Source organism: Myotis myotis, unplaced genomic scaffold, assembly GCF_014108235.1.
Source record: "Myotis myotis isolate mMyoMyo1 unplaced genomic scaffold, mMyoMyo1.p scaffold_m19_p_2, whole genome shotgun sequence".
NCBI lineage: Eukaryota > Metazoa > Chordata > Mammalia > Chiroptera > Vespertilionidae > Myotis > Myotis myotis.
This window is the reverse complement of record NW_023416324.1, coordinates 212,204,997-212,225,734: the sequence shown is the minus strand read 5'-3', so window position 1 is coordinate 212,225,734 and position 20,738 is coordinate 212,204,997. Positions and strand designations below refer to the sequence as shown.

The 20,738-nt window shown below is 45.6% G+C and overlaps 1 protein-coding gene across 1 annotated transcript in view; it reads right to left on the bottom strand.

The window, feature by feature from the left end:
• Window positions 1-20,738, bottom strand: part of LCA5L (lebercilin LCA5 like) — a 21,781-nt gene extending 1,043 nt beyond the window's left edge. Inside the window, exons 1-6 of the mRNA XM_036348817.1 lie at window positions 20,420-20,738; window positions 12,001-12,515; window positions 7,653-7,790; window positions 5,611-5,695; window positions 2,713-2,819; window positions 2,298-2,415 (exon numbers count right to left, since the gene is read on the bottom strand). Of these exons, the coding sequence (XP_036204710.1) occupies window positions 2,298-2,415; window positions 2,713-2,819; window positions 5,611-5,695; window positions 7,653-7,790; window positions 12,001-12,515; window positions 20,420-20,738 (1,282 nt within the window). The remainder of the gene's footprint in view (window positions 1-2,297; window positions 2,416-2,712; window positions 2,820-5,610; window positions 5,696-7,652; window positions 7,791-12,000; window positions 12,516-20,419) is intronic.

The following is a 20,738-nucleotide window of genomic DNA, read 5'->3' as shown; positions in this document are numbered from 1 at the left end:
ATATTTTTACCCAATTGGCAAGTCATTTCGAGTTGGTGAGACTATTGGGAAATTGGAACTCTTGTTCCCAGCGCGTGGTTGTGTAACTTGGTATAGCTTTATCTGGGTGGCAGTTTGGCAGTACTGATTACAATTTTGAGTGAACATATTCATAGCCTCAACAACTTCACTTCTGGGACCAAGCCCTACAAACACACACACTGGCACGTCGGGTAAGGATGTTACTGAGCATGGGTAGGGAACAGCGGCACGTCCTAAATGCCTGTCAGAGGGTCATGGTTAAATACACGATGGCATGTGCAGCCTGTGGGATTCTGGGCATTTGTGATAGAGACGACGGGGATGGACGTGCCCTGACAGGAGAGATTTCAGTTGTTAGTGAAGCAGCCACGGGAAGAAAGGCTGCCCTTTCCCGTCCTCACCAGGCAGCAGGGAGCCTGCTGTCAGCCCTCTCCTCCCGGCAGGGGGTGGGGGGTGGGGTGTTAGGGTTAGCGGGGGGGGGGGGGGGGGGAGGGGGGGGCGGAGGGAGAAGGCCTGTTGCAGGCACAGACCTGCAGCCACGACCAACGAGCTGGTCAGAGGAGGCCACCATTTACCAGGCAGAATGGCAGTCATTGTGAGGGAGAGTGGGACAGCGCTGGATGTGCAGAAAGCTGGGAAATTTCCTCACATATTCCACACATTCTGAAATGAAACTATTCACTATACTCCAAAATGATAAAAAAGGAATTCTAGCAAGAGACGAAATATGTTTCAAGAATTAGTGGTGAGCAAAGAAGCAGCAAGATGTATAGTTGATTCTAAGTAATATTATGCCCTACTGATACTTAATGCAAATGTTAAACTTTGCTAACAGGCGAAATTGCTTATTTCCCACTTCCACCGCTCCCAGTCCCAGTCCTGACCACCAGTCTCTTGCCTGGGTCATGGCACTGGCTGCGGCCTGGCCTCCCTGCCCCTGCCCTTCCTTCTCCGCAGTCAGAAGAGGCACCTCTGTTCCCGCTGGTGAAGGCGAAGCCAGGATGATGGCTGCACCCCAGAGGCAGAGGGCCACCAGTCCGTTGTGGTTTTAAAAAATATATATTTTTATTGATTTCAGATAGGAAGGGAGAGGGATAGATAGAAGCAGCAATGAGAGAATCATTGATCTGCTGCCTCCTGCATGCCCCACACTGAGAATCCAGCCTGCAACCTGGGCATGTGCCCTTGACCGGTATTGAACCCGGGACCCTTCAGTCCGCAGGCCGACAGTCTATCCACGAAGCCAGCAGTTCTCAACCTGTGGGTTGCGACCCCTTTGTGGGTCGAGCGACCCTTTCACAGGGGTTGCCTAAGACCATCCTGCATATCAGATATTTACATTACGATTCATAACAGTAACAACATTACAGTTATGAGGTAGCAACGAAAATAATTTTATGGTTGGGTCACAGCATGAGGAGCTGTAGTTAAAGGGCCAGAAGGCTGAGAACCACTGCTCTAAGCCTACCCGGCCAGGGCAAGGGCCACCAGTCTGGTAGTGAAGAGGCTTGAGCATTAAGGGCTGGTGCCACCAAGACCCCTGCTCCTCTGTGCCACTCCGCAGTGCTGCCAGGTGAGCTGGTCCTGGCCGGCTGGCCCACCACCTCTGGGAGAGGGTGCCCCGTCCCTGTGCTGCAGCCGGGTCAGCCGAGGGCTCCCATTTCACCCCCAGCGTGTTCTGCTCCGACCTCCTCCCAGCGCTGGAGGTGGGCCCTGGGCTCTTAGAACGCGAGGTTCTGAGCAGCCAGTTCCACCCGAACCTCTCCCAGACCCGCAGAGCAGCCCTGCCGCAGGCCGTGCGCGGTGGGTTCTCTGTGCCCAGGACGGTGCAGGGCCTCGCCCTGATGGGCCCTTGTACATTCGGGCCCAGAAGCCAGAGTCTGCCGGTTGACCCCTCCCTGGAAGCCTTCGGTTGGTTTCATTAGTGGCCGTGTTGCCCTTTACTCAGCTGGGCTTGTCTGCCACTCAGTTTGTCAGAGTGAACATAATGCTTAACGCAAAGACAGGGAATTGAGAGGCAACGCAAGGGAATGAACGCGGCGTCAGAGTGAAGACTGGTTGTTTCTGGTGGGCAGGGAGGGGATGTGGTTAGGAAGGGCCCACAGTGTTCTGGGGACTAATGTTCTATTTGCTAGGGCTGGTGGCTACACAGTGTTAAATTCTATAATCGTTCTTGAACAGTATATATGTCTTATGTATACTTTTATACACGGACATACAGAATTCACAACTTACAAAAAGAAAGAATAAATACGACTTAAAAGTTGCTAAATCACCTTCATATTTTCTCTTGGACTCCTCTTGGCTTGGTAGTTTACTGCCACAGTAAGGAATTACATGGACTATTCCAGTGGATTTTTCTTTATGACCAGTGTTTCCTGTTATCTTTTTACTCTGGAATTCAGAAAAGCAGCAAAAGCTCATCTTTTGGGTACAGATAATTTTAAATTGTATTTAATTCAGTGAATACAAATACTTTTTTGTATAGATCAAACTACTGTAGCCTATTTTGGAAAGACTAGTAGCTCTGCCCACAAATCCGTGTGCTCGTAGCTCGCTGCCCCACCCTCCGGTAGCTCTCGGCCGCTTGTAGATCTGTCATGTTACGGCATCCCGTCTAATTTGCACATTCCTCTATTATTATATTAGATATGTTTCATTAGGTGTTTCAAGATTTCAAATTTGCTGTACCTTAGTCGGCAAAGATGGCACATCTTCTGATTTTTGGGTCCCCTGTTGTCTTGTACTTGTAAATGGAACATTTTTCCTGTCTGTCTGCACTGATTTTGTTGAAGAAACTGCAGAACAAGTACGTTACATGTAAGAAACATGTCTGACATTTGGAAGCAATATTGATTGGAAGTATAAAATAACTGACACTTTGCAGCATAATGAAACCAAGTACACTAGATGCTTTCTAAAACCTTTCCATCTATGTGTAACATTTGCCACTATCATCTTTCTCCTACCATTTCACTTTTGTCTTATTATGGGTATCCCAGAGGCTGAGTCCAAAGCAAGCTGGCATTAGATGGGTCTGTGTGGCTGTTCGAGGACAGGGCTGTCCCCGCCTGCAGCCAAGACTCAGAACTCAGACATGCAACCACGAGAGCGATCACTGCCAGCCGTGTGGGAGCTCCTGCCTGCTGACCGACGGGTAGGTGGCCCAGGCGAAGGGGCGTGACCGCTCTTTCTCTCCCATTTAAACGACCCCATGGGTGATTTTACCATTTTCTCTGCTGGCTGTTATTCTGGAGTATAAACTAGAGGCAAACAAAGGAATTTAAGGAAATGTGAGGTGGTTGCCTTTAAAAGAGCCCGGCTGGTGTGGCTCAGTGGTTGAGCACCACTCTATGAACCAGGAGGTCACGGTTCGATTCCCAGTCAGGGCACGTGCCCAGGTTGTGGGCTTGATCCCCAGTAGGGGGCGTGCAGGAGGCAGCCCATCAATTATTCTCTCTCATCACTGATGTTCTATCTCTCCCTCTCCCTTTCTCTGAAGTCAATAAAATACATGAAAGACCAGTAAATGCATAGTTACTTCTCCCGAAACAGGGTGAGTGTCTCTAGTGTGTCCCTTCCGAGCGGAATGTTCCGCTGGGAGCCCTTGGGTGGCAAGTAAGCACAGCTTGTCCTGAGGGGGAAGTACTGCTCAGGAATAAAAGTGACTGATGACAGTAGCAGCAACATGGGTAAGTCTCAGAAACATGGTGCTGGACAAAAGCCAGGCACAAAAGAGTAGCCACTATGACCCCCTTTGTATGAAGCTCTAGAACAGGCAAACTACGCTGTGTGACAGAAGGGACTCAGCGGAGGCCTCGGGCCAGGGGTGGGGGACTACTGGGCGCAAAGTGGGCACCAGGGAACCTCCCCAGGAGAGGGAACTGCTCCATGTTTTGACTGTGGTGGTGGTTACATGGGGATCAACGTGCATTTGTCAAAACCCACTGAACTGCACTCTTAAAATGGGGCATTTTAGTGAGGTAAACTGTAATTAAATAAAGTTGATTTTTATTTTTTAAAATTTATTCTTTAGATGATTTTTAATTGATTTTTAGAGAGAGAAAGGAAGTGGGAGAGAGAGAAACATCATTGTGATAGCAGAACTTCTATTAGCTGCCTCCTGCATACCCCCTACCAGGGATTGAGCTGGGGACCCAGGACTGTGTCCTGATCGGGAATCGAACCAGCACCTTTTCAATGCACTGGATAATGCCCGACCAACTGAGCTGCACTGGCCAGGGATAAAGTTGATTTTTATTTATTTACTAGAGGCCCGGTGCACGAAATTCATGCACTGGGTGGGGGGAAGTGTCCCTCAGCCCAGCCTGTACCCTCTCCAATCTGGGACCCCTCGGAGGATGTCCAACCAGCAGTTGGACATTCCTCTCACAATCTAGGACTGCTGTCTCCCCACCGCTTGCCTACCTGCCTGCCTGATTGCCCCTAACCTCTTCTGCCTGCCAACCTGATCACCCCTTAACCACTCCCCTGCCAGCCTGATTGATACCTAACTGCTCCCCTGCTGGCCCAGTTGCCCCCAACTGCCCTCTCTTGCAGGCCTGGTCCCTCCACAACTGCCCTCCCCTGCAGGCCTGATCCCTCCCAACTGCCCTCCCCTGCCAGCCTGGTCACCTCCAACTGCCCTCCCCTGCAGGCCCGATTGCCCCCAACTGCCCTCTCCTGCTGGCCTGATTGCCCACAACTGCCCTGCCCTGCCAGCCATCTTGTGGTGGCTATCTTGTGACGACATGGGGTGGCCAGCTTGTGCAAGGGCGTGATAGTCAATTTGCATATTACCCCTTTATTACATAAGATTATTTATTTATTTAAAATATATTTTATTGATTTTTTTACAGAGAGGAAGGGAGAAGGACAGAGAGTTAGAAACATCGATGAGAGAGAAACATTGATCAGCTGCCTCCTGCCCCTACTGGGGATGTGCCCACAACCAAGGTACATGCCCTTGACCAGAACTGAACCTGGGACCCTTCAGTCCACAGGCCGATGCTCTATCCACTGAGCCAAACAGATCAGGGCAGGATTATTTATTTTTAAAATATATTTTTATTGATTTCAGAGAGGAAGGAAGAGGCAGGGAGAGATAGAAACATCAATGATGACAGAGAATCATTGATTGGCTGCCTCCTGCACACCCCACACTGGGGATTGAGCCTGCAACCCTGGCATGTGCCCTGACCAGGAATTGAACTGTGGTTCATAGGCCAATGCTCAACCATTGAGCATACCGGCCAGGCTAAAGTTGAGTTTTAAATCCACACTCTGGCAAATAGATATTCTTAACAAGTTCAACATTTGGCAGCCACTTTGCTTCAAGCTGCAAAACCCTCCTTTCACTCCACCTGAAGTCACATGCAGGACTGAGCAGAGGGTGGGAAGACAGGAACAAATTGCTATTCTTTTCTAGTTGTTGCAACCATAGCACAGTTTTATTATTTTCCTAGAGTCACAAGATGTGTTTCAATGCCTAATAAAATGATTTTTTAAACATCTATTATTTTGGTGATATAAGGAAAATCTGACTAGATACTTAAGAATAGATTTTGAGGAAAAATATTTAAAACATACCTATTGGATAATCTTCTTTGACATGTAAATTTTTCGCTATCCGATTAGTATAGATGTTTTTAATGTCAAGCTCTCGATCTTTCTCCTGAAAAGAGCCACAAAATCAATTTTTCTATAAGTATTTGTTTTTTTATCAACCTTGATTTCTTCTAAAAAACAATTTGATTTGAGTTCAGTATTTTCTTTTTTTTAGAGCATATCTTTTTTACTTTTTATTATATTTTTATTGATTTTAGAGAGGAAGGAAGAGAGAGAGAGAAACATCAATGTGAGAGAGATACATCAATCTGTAGCCTCCATATTTGCCCCAACGGGGATCAAACCTCAATCTAGGTATGTGCCCTGACTGGGAATTGAACCGGTGACCTTCTGGTGCACGGGACAATGCTCCAACCAACTGAGCCACACTGGCCAGGGCAAGTTCAGAATTCTTTGAATAAAATCTGTATTTCTAGCAGAAATAGAAATAGGCTATAGCAGTGGTCGGCAAACTCATTAGTCAACAGAGCCAAATATCAACAGTACAACGATTGACATTTCTTTTGAGAGCCAAATTTTTTAAACTTAAACTATATAGGTAGGTACATTGTTATTAACTTAATTAGGGTACTCCTAAGGCTTAGGAAGAGCCACACTCAAGGGGCCAAAGAGCCGCATGTGGCTCGCGGGCCGCAGTTTGCTGACCACAGGGCTATAGCATTACATATCATTCCTGACATAAAAAAAACCCACTTTTTAACAGAGTGACATATTATTATTATGATGGGACAATGTTTTTGAAAAATTTCTGAGCTACCTTCTTTCACTTGTTTCCATTCCCTATGTTTCTTATTCTTTTGCATGGCGCAATATAGTGGCCACTATCCATTTAAACTAATTAAACTGATTTAAACTAATTAAAAAACATAAAAAAGAATGAAATCTTACCATTTGTGTCACATGGATGGACCTAAAGGGTATTATGTTAAGTGACAAGTACCATAGATTTCACTTATATGTAAAATCGAAATAATATAAACAAACAAAATCGAAACAGACTCATATAGACACAGAGGGGAGGGGAATGGGAGGACTGGGTGAAAGGACTGAGAAGTACAGATTGGTAGTTACAAAACAGCCATGGGGGCATAAGGTACAACAGAAAATATAGTCAATAACATTGCATGGTGCCAAGTGGGTATTGGAAATATTGGGGGAACACTTTGTAAAGTATATGGGTGTCTAACCACTATGTTGTACACCTGCATCCAATACAAAATAATATTGAAAGTAAACCATAATTGAAAAATAAAAATAAACCAATTAAACTAAACTAAACTAAAAAATTCAGTCCTCACACTATCCATATTTGGAGTGCTCAGTAGCTTTGAATCCCAATATTCTTTTAAAAGTCTCAGCAAAATAAAAGGTCTGAAATCCTGGCTTGTTGAGGAAAAAAAAGACTCAATGAAATGCTGAACACTGCTTCTTACACATACAGCAAGAGGCACGCCTGTTAGAATCAGGACCACTGAGGTGGGCCTGTGGATTAAGGATGTCTCCCACGTCTGATTAGGGAGGAAAGCCCAGGAAGAAAGGGCCCAGAGATGGGGAGTGAAAGAGACAAAAAAGATCTTGATGTTTAGAGGGGCAAGTTTTGATTATCTGGAAAACGCGGTTATATCTTTTTATTTGAGGGTCAGCATGTACGTCAGCAGCGGAGAAAAGGAAGAGGCAGGTCAGGAGCTGCTGACTGACAGGTGCAGGATGGCCGGGTCAAAAGGAAGGAACATGAAGGACCTTCCTCCTTCATGCTCGGCACCAAGGTTTAAGCCGGTACCCACCACAGAGCGGGCCCAGAGTGGAAGACCACAGGGTCAGAACACAATGCGGACACCTGTGTGGGTGTGTTCCATTGGTTAATCAAGAGAAACAATAAGAAAGAAAACCCGGATCTCGGAACGCTCATGGAATGCTTGTTGATTATTCGTAGGGAAGAGGAGCCCTGACCATTGGGAAGCAGAATGTCACCAATGTTGTTGCGTTTGGCTTTAAAGAAGTACCTTCAGTTTTTGCTGGAGGAGTTTGACTTCCGTCTGCAGAGTCTCCTTGGCGGTCTGGGTGGCCAGCGTCTTCTGGTTCTCGATGGCCAGCTGCCGGCTGAAGGCTTTGTTGTTCAACCGCAGCTGCTTCTCCAAGTTCTGGAAACAGCGCGTGTTTCAATGCTCGTAACCAGTGCGGTTTTATCAAAACCTCTGACTTTAATGGACTCATGACACTTATGAGAGGTGCAAATTTTTAATACAATATTAGTGATGGCTTGTATAGGGGACATTTTCTACAACTAAGTAGAACCACAAAGAGACAAAATCCTGAGCACGACTCTAGAGAATAAATATGTTTTGAGCTGAATGTTTTTTACATTCTGGAATTTGATAAACATTTTTTTGAACAGGTTCTGAAAATCAATAGATATAATCACTGTCACACTTTAAGCCCAAGTAGGTCTGTTATGTGAAGTATTCTGCTAACGCCCTGCTAAGTCCTCACCTAGTGTGGTCAACAGGTTCTTGGAAACTGACTTTAAGTGAACGATGTATAACAAAACCAATGCTACCGTGGGCTGATGGATATAAATTAGATTAAGTTCCTATGGCATATTTCTGTCATAAAAATCACCAAACCTCTACATAAAGACCTGGAACATTCTGATATTAAACACGGAAATAAAGGCGAGCTCTTCACACATTTAAGACAGATGAATAAAAGCAAGCTAATTCTGCAGCACAGGCACACTCCCACCCGCAGCCCCTCACGCTGGGACAGGGCAGACACGCTGCTGCCCCACACGTGCACGCCTCGGGACCGTGGGAGGAAACCGGAGTCCCAGGGCAAACCCGCGCAGACGTGGGGAGCCAAGGCCAGCTCCTCAGGGACAGGCCCTGGCCAGGAATCGATGTGTTTTCCTCCCTGATGCTATAATGACATGACGCCGACGAAACAAGGTCATTCGAGGACCTGCTGACTTCTTCAAAAACCTCTCAGCCTCTTCCTAAAGTCGCCCGGCCCCATGGAGCCCCTGGTGGCCTGCGGTCCTGCTGCCTGGGACAGCAGGGCTCCTGGTCTCTCGTGCCCCACGCAGACAGGAAGCGGCCGCGGAGCACGGCCACGGCCATGGCCAGCTCAGGTCTCGCTGCTGCAGCTCAACCCCCGGGACGGGAACTCTGTCACTGGAGATGTTTGGTCTGGACTCTGACAGAGGTGTGGCAAAGGAAGTTCTTTTTGGGCGTGTGGTCCTTCCTTCCTTTCCTTACGGACCTCCTTCCTGTCCGGCCTAAGCAGTCTGCCGTCGCATTCAGAACTGACTGCACGCCAAGACCTCACCTTAATCCTTCCCTCCCTCCCTCCCTCAATAGCTATTCTGATTTATCCTCCCTTTCTATGTCTTCGGTCTTCTTTTATTAGTTATTTGTCTTTCTTCTTTCTTTCTTTTGTCTTTCTTTCTTTTCTTTCTTTCTCTCTCTCTCTCTCTCTCTCTTCTCTCTCTCTCTCTCTTTCTTTTTTCTTTTCTTTCTCTCTTCCTTCCTCCTCCTTCCTTCCTTCCTTCCTTCCTTCCTTCCTTCCTTCTCTCTCCTTTCTCTCTCTTCTCTCTCTCTCTCTCTCTCTCTCCTCTCTCTCTCTCTCTCTCTCTCTCTCTCTCTCTCTCTCTCTCTTTCTTTCTTTCTTTCATAAAGTATGGATTCCCCCGTGAAAACATTAAGACTTTCTCATTAAAGGAAAGTGGGAAGTATGGTATGTAAAAGAGAGATATAACCACTAAAACCCTCACTCCCTAAAATATTAACACTAAAAAATACCTACGTGTTTTGGCCCACAAACCTCCCCCGCCTACAAAGTGCCCTACAACCAAACGGAATTTCCCATGTCACCAAGTGCTTCTGATAGGAAAATACTCAACTACTTCTTGAATTCTTGTTTTGTTTATTGATATAAAAACATGCAGATGTAAAGATATGTAGATGAGATAAAAATACAGTTACTTTTACACGACAGACACGTGCTGAGATGGACCTCATGTTGCCTAACAGCCACACGAGAGAACTTCGGTCTCCTACTTGCACGAGTGTAACGAGGTGGCTCATTATTTTCTGTAGCTCACATATCCACTGTAGGTGAGAAAATTCTCTTTGAAATAGAGGAGGATTTTACCAAAGAAGAAATAACTGAGATTAAAAAAGCGGATTGTGCCGAAACCGGTTTGGCTCAGTGGATAGAGCGTCGGCCTGCGGACTGAGGGGTCCCAGGTTCGATTCCGATCAAGGGCATGTACCTGGGTTGCGGGCACATCCCCAATGGGGAGTGTGCAGGAGGCAGCTGATCGATGTTTCTCTCCCATCGATGTTTCCAACTCTCTATCTCTCTCCCTTCCTCTCTGTAAAAAATCAATAAAATATATTTAAAAAAAAAAAGCGGATTGAAACGAATTGATATTTTCTAATTATTTCAAGATTGTAAAAAATACTTATCTCTCATCATCACATATTAAGGAATTAAACAGTAAATCAACTCCATTTATGTGTATGCTCAATGTCATCCAGGTGCTCTCCGCACTCATCCCTTCAATGGGATCCCCAGCTCTGGAAGCCACACATCATCAGGGAAACCAACCCATTAGTTTCTCCAGTTGCTTTAGTTCTTTTTCCCTCTGTGCTCGCAGGAGTAGCATCTGGGAAAAGTTCCATTTCTAAAATTCCAAAATGTCTATGTGTAGTGACTGGACAAACGGATGAGGGAGCAGGCAGGGGAAGGGACTGAAGACACGCGCTATGAGGTCTTCAGGGAAGTAGCCTTTTCATAAAGAGCTTGAAGTAGAGGGTTGCTTTCGAAGACAGTTGCACACCACACCACACAAGCCACACCACACACACCACACACAACCCCACCCCACCCCACCCCACACACACCACACCAGCCACACCACACCATCCCACCCCACACCACACACACCATACCAGCCACACCACACCAGCCACCCCACCCCACCCCACCCCACACCACACACACCATACCAGCCACACCACACCACACACACCATACCAGCCACCCCACCCTACCCCACCCCACACACACACCAGCCACACCACACCACCCCATACCACACACACCATACCAGCCACACCACACCAGCCACCCCACCCCACCCCACCCCACACACACACCAGCCACACCACACACACCACACCAGCCACACCACCCCACCCCACCCCACACACACACCAGCCACACCATACACACCACACCAGCCACACCACACCACCCCATCCCACACCACACACACCACACCAGCCACCCCACCCCACCCCACCCCACACCACACACACCACACCAGCCACACCACCCCACCCCACCCCAAACCAGCCACACCACACCACACACACACACACCAGCCACACCACACCACACCATCTTTTCAGTACGTACACAGTCTCCCCTAACAAGAGAACCGTCCTTTTTCAGCCACTGTGTAGAACAGTATGGAGTTTCCTCAAAAAACTAAAAATGGAACTCCCATTTGACCCAGTGATCACACTTCTAGGACTATATCCCAAGAAACCAGAAACACCAGTCAGAAAGGATATATGCACCCCTATGTTCATAGCAGCACAATTCACCATAGCTAAGATCTGGAAACAGCCTAAGTGCCCATCAGTAGATGAGTGGATTAGAAAACTGTGGTACATATACACAATGGAATACTACGCTGTGGTAAAAAAGAAGGAACTCTTGCCTTTTGCAACAGCATGGATGGAACTGGAGAGCATTTTGCCAAGTGAAATAAGCCAGTCAGAGAAAGATAAATACCACATGATCTCACTCATTTGTGGAATACAGAGAACAACATAGACTGATGAACAGGGACAGACCCAAAGACAGAGAAACGGCGATCAGACTATCAATCCCCAGAGGGAAAGTAGGGGAGGGTGGGGTAAGGGGAAGAGATCAACCGAAGGACTTGTATGCATGCATATAGGCCTAACCAATGGACACGGACAACAGGGGGATGGGAGCATGAGTGCGGGGATGGGGTGGGGGGAGGTTGGGGGTTAATGGGGGGATGAGGACACATTTGTAATACCTTAACCAATAAAGAAATTAAAAAAAAAAATAAATAAACTAAAAAAAAAAAAAAAAAAAAAAAAAAGAGCCTGTGCTTGCTCACTGTGACAGAAGAGCGATTTCCAGACCTGGGCGGTTTCTCTTTCCTTTGAGCACCCCGTCCCCTGGCCCCGGCCCCTGTGGACACAGCACCAGTGTGAAGGCCTGCAGAGGGAGGCACTGGGGCGAGGACGCACGCGCACCCTTCTGTGTTAATTCTGGACCCTTCACACGCCCAGGCCGCGAAATACAGACCTGTATCTGCTTGTCGTTGGCCTCCATTTTGGCGGTCAGGGCAGCCAGTCTTTCGGTCAGCTCCTCCCTCTCCGCAAGACTCCTGTCTTCACAGAGTGCCTGCAGGGCCTGCAAGGCGTCTTTGGTCTTCAGCAATTTGCTGTCCGTTTCTTTCAGTTTCCGAGATACAAGTCTTTCCTTTTCTTTGGATTTCTTAAGTAGCTGCCTTAAATTTTTAACTTCATTCTGATGTTTAGCCATAATCTGAGGTACATTATTTTGTGAAGTCTCATATCTTCCTATAGCTTTCAAGTGCCTAATCTCGAGCTGTTTCAATAATTGGTTTTCTAAGGCCGTGGCTTCCATCTTACGATGTATATCAGTTAATTCGTTTTTCAATTCTTTAATCTTATGGAGCCTTGCTGAGAGCACGCGCTGAGTTATGGCATCTCTTCTCTGGGTAATCATATTGATTTTAGAACTTAAAAGTGATGCATTCCACTTCTGCTTTTTTTCAACTGAGATTTCCTTCTGACCTGTCAAGCAGATAATCCAAATAAGCCAATTAGTTACTAGTCATATATATATAGATATATATATAGATATAGATATAGATATGCAGGTATGCAAATATGTATACCCCCCTCTCCTGCACAGATGTACATATTCATGAGAGCTAGAAGGGGAAAGAACTAACATTGAATGAATGTCCATGCTTAGGCTAGGCACTTTATATATAGCTATCTCATTTAACACAGTTCTTTAAGGTCAGTAGTAGTCGCTATTTTATAGCTATACTTTTTTAGTTGTTTGTCCAAGGTTACATAACCACGAAGTGACAGAGTGGATTGAAAGCCAGGTCTTCTTTGACTCTGAAACCTGTACTTGTATCTTTTATAAAGCTAAACTAAAGCTCATGATAATAGGTAACATTTATTAAGTGCTATCATATATCAGACATTGAACTAACGTTTTATACAGATCAGACGTAATCCTTCTAACAATATCTTATCGGGCAATTAGAGTGTAACATTAAAGCCCAATGTAATATGTGAATATCTTGTATGTTCAAAAACCATCACACTGCTTAGAGAATACATACAGATACTCAATTTTTCAATACATCCAACAAAAACCCCTTTTCTTCCATTACTTTGGCTGGGCACTAAATAAAGTAGTCAGGGGGCTTGTGTTCAGGAGTTTATTGAAAACAAAATGTTTCCAAACAGTGTTACAGCAAACTTATAAGCACCAAGCTCACATAATTGAATTTGAGTATGTCAAATGTATGTGCAACATCACTTATTGTCATCCTATTTTAAAGATGAACAAACTGATGCTTAGCGATGTCACTTGTCAATAGGCACAAGTGGGGAGACAGAACCCAGGTCTGTGTGCCTACACCACTGCCTCATAGCTATATTCTTTTGTATGATATATATGTTTACATGTATATAGTATATGTATGTGTGCATCTGTGTATGTAAACAAATGTGTGTGCATGTGTACATATTAGTGTATCTGTATTGAGAGAGACAGAGTCTGGATTCTAGAATCTAAAATATCTGGTCCTCATCCTGGAGAGAGAGGGAATGTCATGGCCAAGGTCACTGGTGTCCTAACCTTAGGCTCCTGGCCAAGTGTGGACACATCCTCTGAGACATGGCTTAGTATGGTTGGTTTGGGAAAGGCGGTTCGGCCTGGGATAGAAGCAATGAGCCAAAAGAAACAGCCGGTGCTTTCTGGGGATACAACATTTGAATCCTGGCTGTGAAAGACCACATGGATTTGACCACCGTTAGTGTCTGTATACATCAATTATTGATGAACTGTCTTTACAACTGTGCCGCCAATGGCATTTATTTTCCCACTGGCGACAACTGAGTAGGGCTGTGGTTGAATATTGAGTATTTTGGAATCAGCTTTTGAGTACATTGAAAACTGGAAAGCACAGCAGACTAGAGTCTGTGACACCTACGAGAAGGGCAGTGAGCAGGTGCTTGTGGTTGTGTCGAGGCCACTTGAATAGCCTGGGCAGTGGCTAGGGGAACCCTAAACCCAGGCCATGTGGATCAGGCTGGATTAAAACAGGGGTGGGTGGCGGTGTCACGTTCTATGCCATGCTCACCATGACTGAACTTGATCTCCAACTTGTACTGTCTTCCAGCTCTTGGGTGACATGACCCTGAACAGGAGAGGGAGTTCCCCGAGACTAGAAGGGTGAGGGGTGGTGGGTCACGTGGGCAGGGAGGCTTGTGTCCCTGTCTCACATGTATTCAAGTGACTGGAGGGTTTGCGGTCAGAATGGGTGGGTGCCTGGGGACTAATCCCACAGCCCTGGCCAAGGCCATAGGTGGGGATGTATACAGAGGCCCTGGGTGCTTTGAAAAGAGGAGGTGTCAGCCTTCTAAAGATCACATGGGCCCTACTGGTGTGACTCAGTGGTTAAGCCTCGACCTATGAACTAGGTCTTGGTTTGGTTCTTGGTCAGGGCACATTCCTGGGGCTGCGGGCTTGATTCCCAGAAGGGGGTGTGCAGGAGGCAGCCAATCAATGATTCTCTCTCATCATTGATGTTTCTATCTCTCCCTCTCCCTTCCTCTCTGAAATCAAGAAAAAAAAACCACATGGGCTTGGACAAGAACACCTAAGTGATAAAATAAAGGACCAGAGGCGCTTCTGGAAATCTTCTTGTCTGTGGAAGGTCTTCCATTTGCCCTCCACTCCCCAAACACCTGAGGTTACATTTCTTGCCTACCCTACTGGGCGGGCCCGAGAGAATAAGCCAGTTTGCTTCAGAAAGGTAAATATATCACTTGCCATCGGAGTGGCAGAGAACAATTTCATATTCTACACATCACGCATACTTATATAACTATAAAGCCTGTAGAAAATGAAAATAGGGTTTAATCCTTAACGCTTTTATACCTCATTATCCTAACCTACACATAATAAGGGTAAAACTTACAATTTCTATCCCACTTCACACAATTAAGGCAGATTTAGCTTAATGATTAAACTACTCTTGGGATATTTAATTTTAAACAACTGAGCTAAGACATTTAAATTAAGTTAATTCATCAAAAAAACATGTACATTTAAGTCCATAGTTAACCAAAAAGGCGCTCATCACATTACTTACAAGGCAACGTGCTCTTCTGAACATTACAAGAATGTGCCCCACTCACGCTTTCCCGTGCCAGCCTCCTCCTTCCCGGGTCACCCTACCCTCCTGTCTAGGAGCCATTGTCTTCCACCCCCACCCCCATTTCCCCTTGGCCTCTTCTGGTCTCTTCCTCTTTGTTTCAGTGTCTCATTTTCTCATCAAGGCCTTCCATGCCCTCAGTCTGGTTCTGCTCCTTATCCTGAGCCATGTTCCCATCACTCCTGCGGGCCTGCCCTCCACCAGGTTCTCTCTTCTCTTCCAGGTAACGCAATATTTCACTTTGATAGAGATGCCCACCTCCGCCAAGGACCAGGGTAAGAAGAGGGTCAAAGGAAGGGCCCTTTCCCTTTCTGTTCTCCACAGTTCCAGCTGTTAGTCTGCGGGCGAGGGTCTCCAACACTGCCTTCATCTTCCACCTGCACCTGACCAGGCCATAGGGCCAAAGGCGTGCTGGCGATCGCAATGCAGTGAAATAAGTTCTTTTTCGGTATACCCATGTTTTGAATGACTATCACATATTTTGGCACTGTATTAGCAAACACATCAGAGAAGAATACACGGGTGGGGCAAAAGTAGGTTTGTAGTCATGAGTGCGTGAAACACAGTTATTCTTGTATTACTATTTATTGATTATTATATTATTTTCCATATGAACAACTATAAACCTACTTTGGCCCTCCCCTGTATAATTGAAAGAGTGCTGAAAGTACATTTTCTACAAAAGATACAATTTTTAAAAATTAAATTGTAGCCGAAACCGGTTTGGCTCAGTGGATAGAGCATCGGCCTGCGGACTGAAGGGTCCCAGGTTCGATTCTGGTCAAGGGCATGTACCTGGGTTGCGGGCACATCCCCAGTGGGAGATGTGCAGGATGCAGCTGATCGATGTTTCTCTCTCATCGATGTTTCTAACTCTCTATCTCTCTCCCTTCCTCTCTGTAAAAAACCAATAAAAAATATATATATAAAAAAATTAAATTGTAGATATACAGTATATTGCTTGCTATTATTTACATTGGTTGAGGTAAATCTCTTAATACTTGACCAAAGCAAAAATCCTATCAAACTGAAGTCCTCATTTCATCCTTATAATTTTTCTCTAGGAAATATCTTTCTGCCATAAGCTTTGCTTTTCTAAGGTGGGACTTGAACATGATCTCTGATGTTATTATTCTTTAGTGAATCCCAGGTCTCCATTGGTGGTTCCTAATCCAGTGTTCCCAGCCCCTGAAGGTCAGCCATCGACTCTCAATGTATGAGAATGATGAGCAGATGCTGACCATCCACGGAGAAGGGGCTGCACTGGCGAAAATATTAAGCCTCTTAGCTTTTGGGTTAGAATTATATCAATTACTTGCTGCTGAAATTTCTTTGGCAAATACTTGCAAAATATGAGCTGTAAGGGAACAAAAGAATACAAGGATAAACCTAGGAAACACTTCAACATTCTATGACAAAGTTTGATGTGACGACAAGTGTTTTAAGTTCCTGATGCACTGGTACAAGGGTCCTCAGGGGCATGTAATTTGAGTTAAAGATGCACCCAATATTTAAAACAATTTCAGAGTATTCATACACAAAAGTGCCCTTCAGAATTTGAGAGCACTGTCAGGTGACTGAATTAATTTAGCTTACTCCCAGTTTATGGACAAGTATCTTGCACAAAACACATAATAAATATCTGTGGAACAAATAAATGAAGAATCAGTTTTAAATAGTTAAATCATAAGGTGCCGGGGTCCAGCCCCAGCAGGTCCAGGGGTCCCCAAAGGTGTGGACGGAGTCGGCGAAGAAGGAATGACATGGAGGCAGCGTTCAGTTGATCAGCAGCCTAGCCAGGATCTCCAGCCAGGATCTCCAGCCAAGTTCTGGTCTGGATCTCCAGGGAGGTTCTGCTTAGGATCTCCAGCTAGGTTCTGTGTCCATGTTCTCTTGCTAGGTTCTCCAGCCAGGTTCTGTAGCCATGTTCCCTCGCTAGGTTCTCCAGCCAGGTTCTGTCCAGGTTCTCCAGCCAGGTTCAGTCACCAGGTTCTAGTCAGGTTCTCTTGCCAATTTCTGTAGTCAGGTTCAGTCCAGGATCTTTTGCCATGTTCTCTCGCTAGGTTCTGTCTCTAAGTTCTGAGGCCAGTTTCTGTCCAGGATCTTTTGCCATGTTCTCTCCAGCGAAGTTCTTCTGTCTCTAGAGAACGTTCTGTGTAGGTTCTGTGCCTAGGTTCTGTCTCTCTTGGTTCCGTATTCTAAGTTCTGTGTCCTAAGTTCTGAGTCTTGCTGTCTTGTTACAACTGTATTTATACCAATTGATTCAATCCTATCAATCTCTATTACAAAGGTTAGGGCGTTTCTTATCTCCATTCCAGGGAGTAAAGATTATGTAGCTTAAGCATGATTGTTCATAGTTAAAGTGATTAATTACCCGCCTGGCACTTAGTTAAGAGGTTTTATTCCCTCCCTAACTTCAGGGGAAAATCCCTACCTGGGGAAACAACCTTTCTCAGAGACCTTGGTTAAAACACATAGTGCCAAGAAGGTGAGCAAACATATTAAGAACAGTATGCCATATATGCCAGGTCCCTTGAAACAGCAAGGATGGACCGGCTCCCAGCAATAAGGTACTTAGAACTCAAAATGCAGTTCATTTCTCATAGAAAGTTTTACAAATGCTAACAGCCTTCCCACAGTTCCACAAAAGTGTTGAGTCCAGCGGTTCTCAACCTGTGGGTCGCGACCCCTGAAAATACATCCTGCATATCAGATATTTACATTACGATTCATAACAGTAGCAAAATTACAGTTATGAAGTAGCAACAAAAATAATTTTATGGTTGGGGGTCACCACAACATGAGGAACTATATTAAAGGGTTGCAGCATTAGGAAGGTTGAGAGCCACTGGGTAGACTCAATATACAATGCAGTGTATAGATCCATGGTCCCTTGTCATAGCCCTTGGGGCTATGGTGTTTCTGAACTTGGGGGTCTTATTTTTAAGGTGCATGTATGGTATTTTCCACAGTGCTTCCATCCTAGTAGGGTTGGGGACAGCATACTTTAATCAAATAATATTTTTAGGTGAAATAGATTTAACTATCCATGCTAAGTGAAATAAAGATCAGTCTCATGTCAGTTCAAATCAGGTTTGTTTTCTTAACATAAATTTCATGCCCAGCCGGCCTGGCTCAGTGGTTGAATGTCCACCCATGAACCAGGAAGTCATGGTTTGATTCCTGGTCAGGGCACATGGCTGGGTTGTGGGCTTGATCCCCAGTGTGGGGTGTGCAGAAGGCAGCTGATCAATGGTTCTTCCTCATCAGTGATGTTTCTATCTCTTTCCCTCTCCCTCCCTTCCTCTTTGAAATCAATTAAAAATACATTATAATACATTATAAAACACGTAAATTTCACATATACTTCATGTGTATAATATATGTGAAAATCCACTACAAACCTAAAAAAATGTTATTGATTGATTTTGAGAGAGAGAGAGAGAGAGAGAGAGAGAGAGAGAGAGAGAGACATTGATTTTGTTGTTCCACTTATTTATATATTCACTGTTTGGTTCTTGTAGGTGCCCTGACTGAGGATCAAACCTGCAAGCTTGGCGTATCAGGATGATGCTCTAACCAACTGAGCTACCTGGCCACGGCCCAAATCAAGGTTTTGTTGCGAAAGTAGTTTTGGTGCCAAACATATGAAAAATGTTTGGTTATCAGGGCTTCCTAAGTTTCCCATGCAGTTAAGGGATCGTGCAACCGTGGAAGCTGACTGCGATGCATGTCCTGGTGTGATAACCGCTTCCCAATGCCGGAGTCCCACGGTGAGGGAGGTGCTGGGCTCTCCGTCTTCTGCCCCAGGCCTTCCCAGCGGGTCTGGGACTCCCACCTTCTAGAAAAGGGGCTTCGAACCTCCTGAGAATCTGCTGAAAGCTGTGGTCCCTTCTCCCTAGAAGAGTTCACAAACGGAACTCTGCATAGAAGTTCATGGGGTTCACAGGCAAGGGTCTTAGGTTAGGAGCCCCTGCTCTCTAGCTAGGAAGAGGGGGAGCTGGAGATTTTAGACGACACAGACATGGCACAGAGTCCTAGTCAGGCTGTAGTGACAGCTATTGGGTAAATGTGACAGACGTGCCCCACACTTACAGGCTGTTACTTTCCACCTGTTGACTCAGGGCAGTGGAAAAGTGCCGGCTAGTTCTCACATAAACAATCTTTACAAGCCCAGGATTGCCTGCAACGGGAGGGAGTGATTGCAGTCTGGGCAGGGAGGCAGGGAGTGAGGAGGTCAGGCCATCACCAGGCTAATTCCAATTTAGACAGTTAGGAGTTGAAGGTGTTGGCACTTCTAAAATCCACAAGGAGCCAAAACCGGTTTGGCTCAGTGGATAGAGCGTCGGCCTGTGGACTGAAAGGTCCCAGATTCGATTCCGGTCAAGGGCATGTACCTAGGTTGCGGGCACATCCCCAGTAGGAGATGTACAGGAGGCGACTGATCGATGTTTCTCTCCCATCGATGTTTCTAACTCTCTATATCTCTCCCTTCCTCTCTGTAAAAAATCAATAAAATATTATTAACAAAAAGATAAATAAATAAAATCCACACGGAAATGACATAATCAACAGCCTTTTGCCATCTGTGTTTCAAAAGATTATCTTTGCCATATGCCTCACCAGAGTTGGAGAACATCTTTTCGGGCTGTTGAGACAGGAATTGGTATTTCATTGGTGATTCACACCATAATTTTCCAGCTGAGATGTAAGGCAAGAAGCCACTGACATCCAAGCACCGTGGTGCTCTGTAACAAGGCCACCTGTTAACTAGAAGGGGAACCAGCCTCACTGGGCTCCGGCAGGTAAGCGTGCAGAGGGCTGGCATGACATTTTCAACCCAACTCTCGGTTATTCTGTAATTATTCTTTTTTTTTTCTTTTGTCATCAAACTTCTATTGAGGGTATGACCATTTTTGGCTGGTTTCTTCTTCTGAATACAAAAAGTGAATTTAAAAATAAGTCATCTGTGAAAGTAGACTAAATTCCAAGTCTGCAAGTACTGCACCAAGTACAGCCCATCTTGCTCGCGGGAAAAGTAACCAGCAAAGCACAGCCCTTCGTAATTATTCTTAATTTCTCTACTTCCAAGCTCCTTCTGTAAAAACTTCACTTATAATACATGTTGACAATATGAAAAGGTAATAAAAGTGAATGTGGCCACTTCAAATATTCGTGCCTTAAATAATGTCAGTGTGAGCAGACCTTGGGTCTCGGTTGGGACATTTTGCTTACCTTTAGGTTGGAAGAGTTCAGAAACGTAGTTTTTCTTCTCCTTTTTTTCCTTTATCACAGGCTTCTCTAAATAGTTCCCATTAGCGGCTGTTTCTGAACGTTCAGAGAGAAAGTCTTCTGAGTAATCATAGTAAGAAATTAAGCTGCAGGAGCACTGAGATCGGCTGTAGTCCACGCTCTTATCGGAGGCGTTGCCATCCCCGGGAAGGTCGGCCGGGCTGGGGCTGCCTCTGGGCTCCTTGGGTAGCTGGCTGCTTCCCAGGGCCACAGCGGGGAAGTGCTCATCGCCATGGTTGCCTGCTGCGCCAGCCAAAGACAT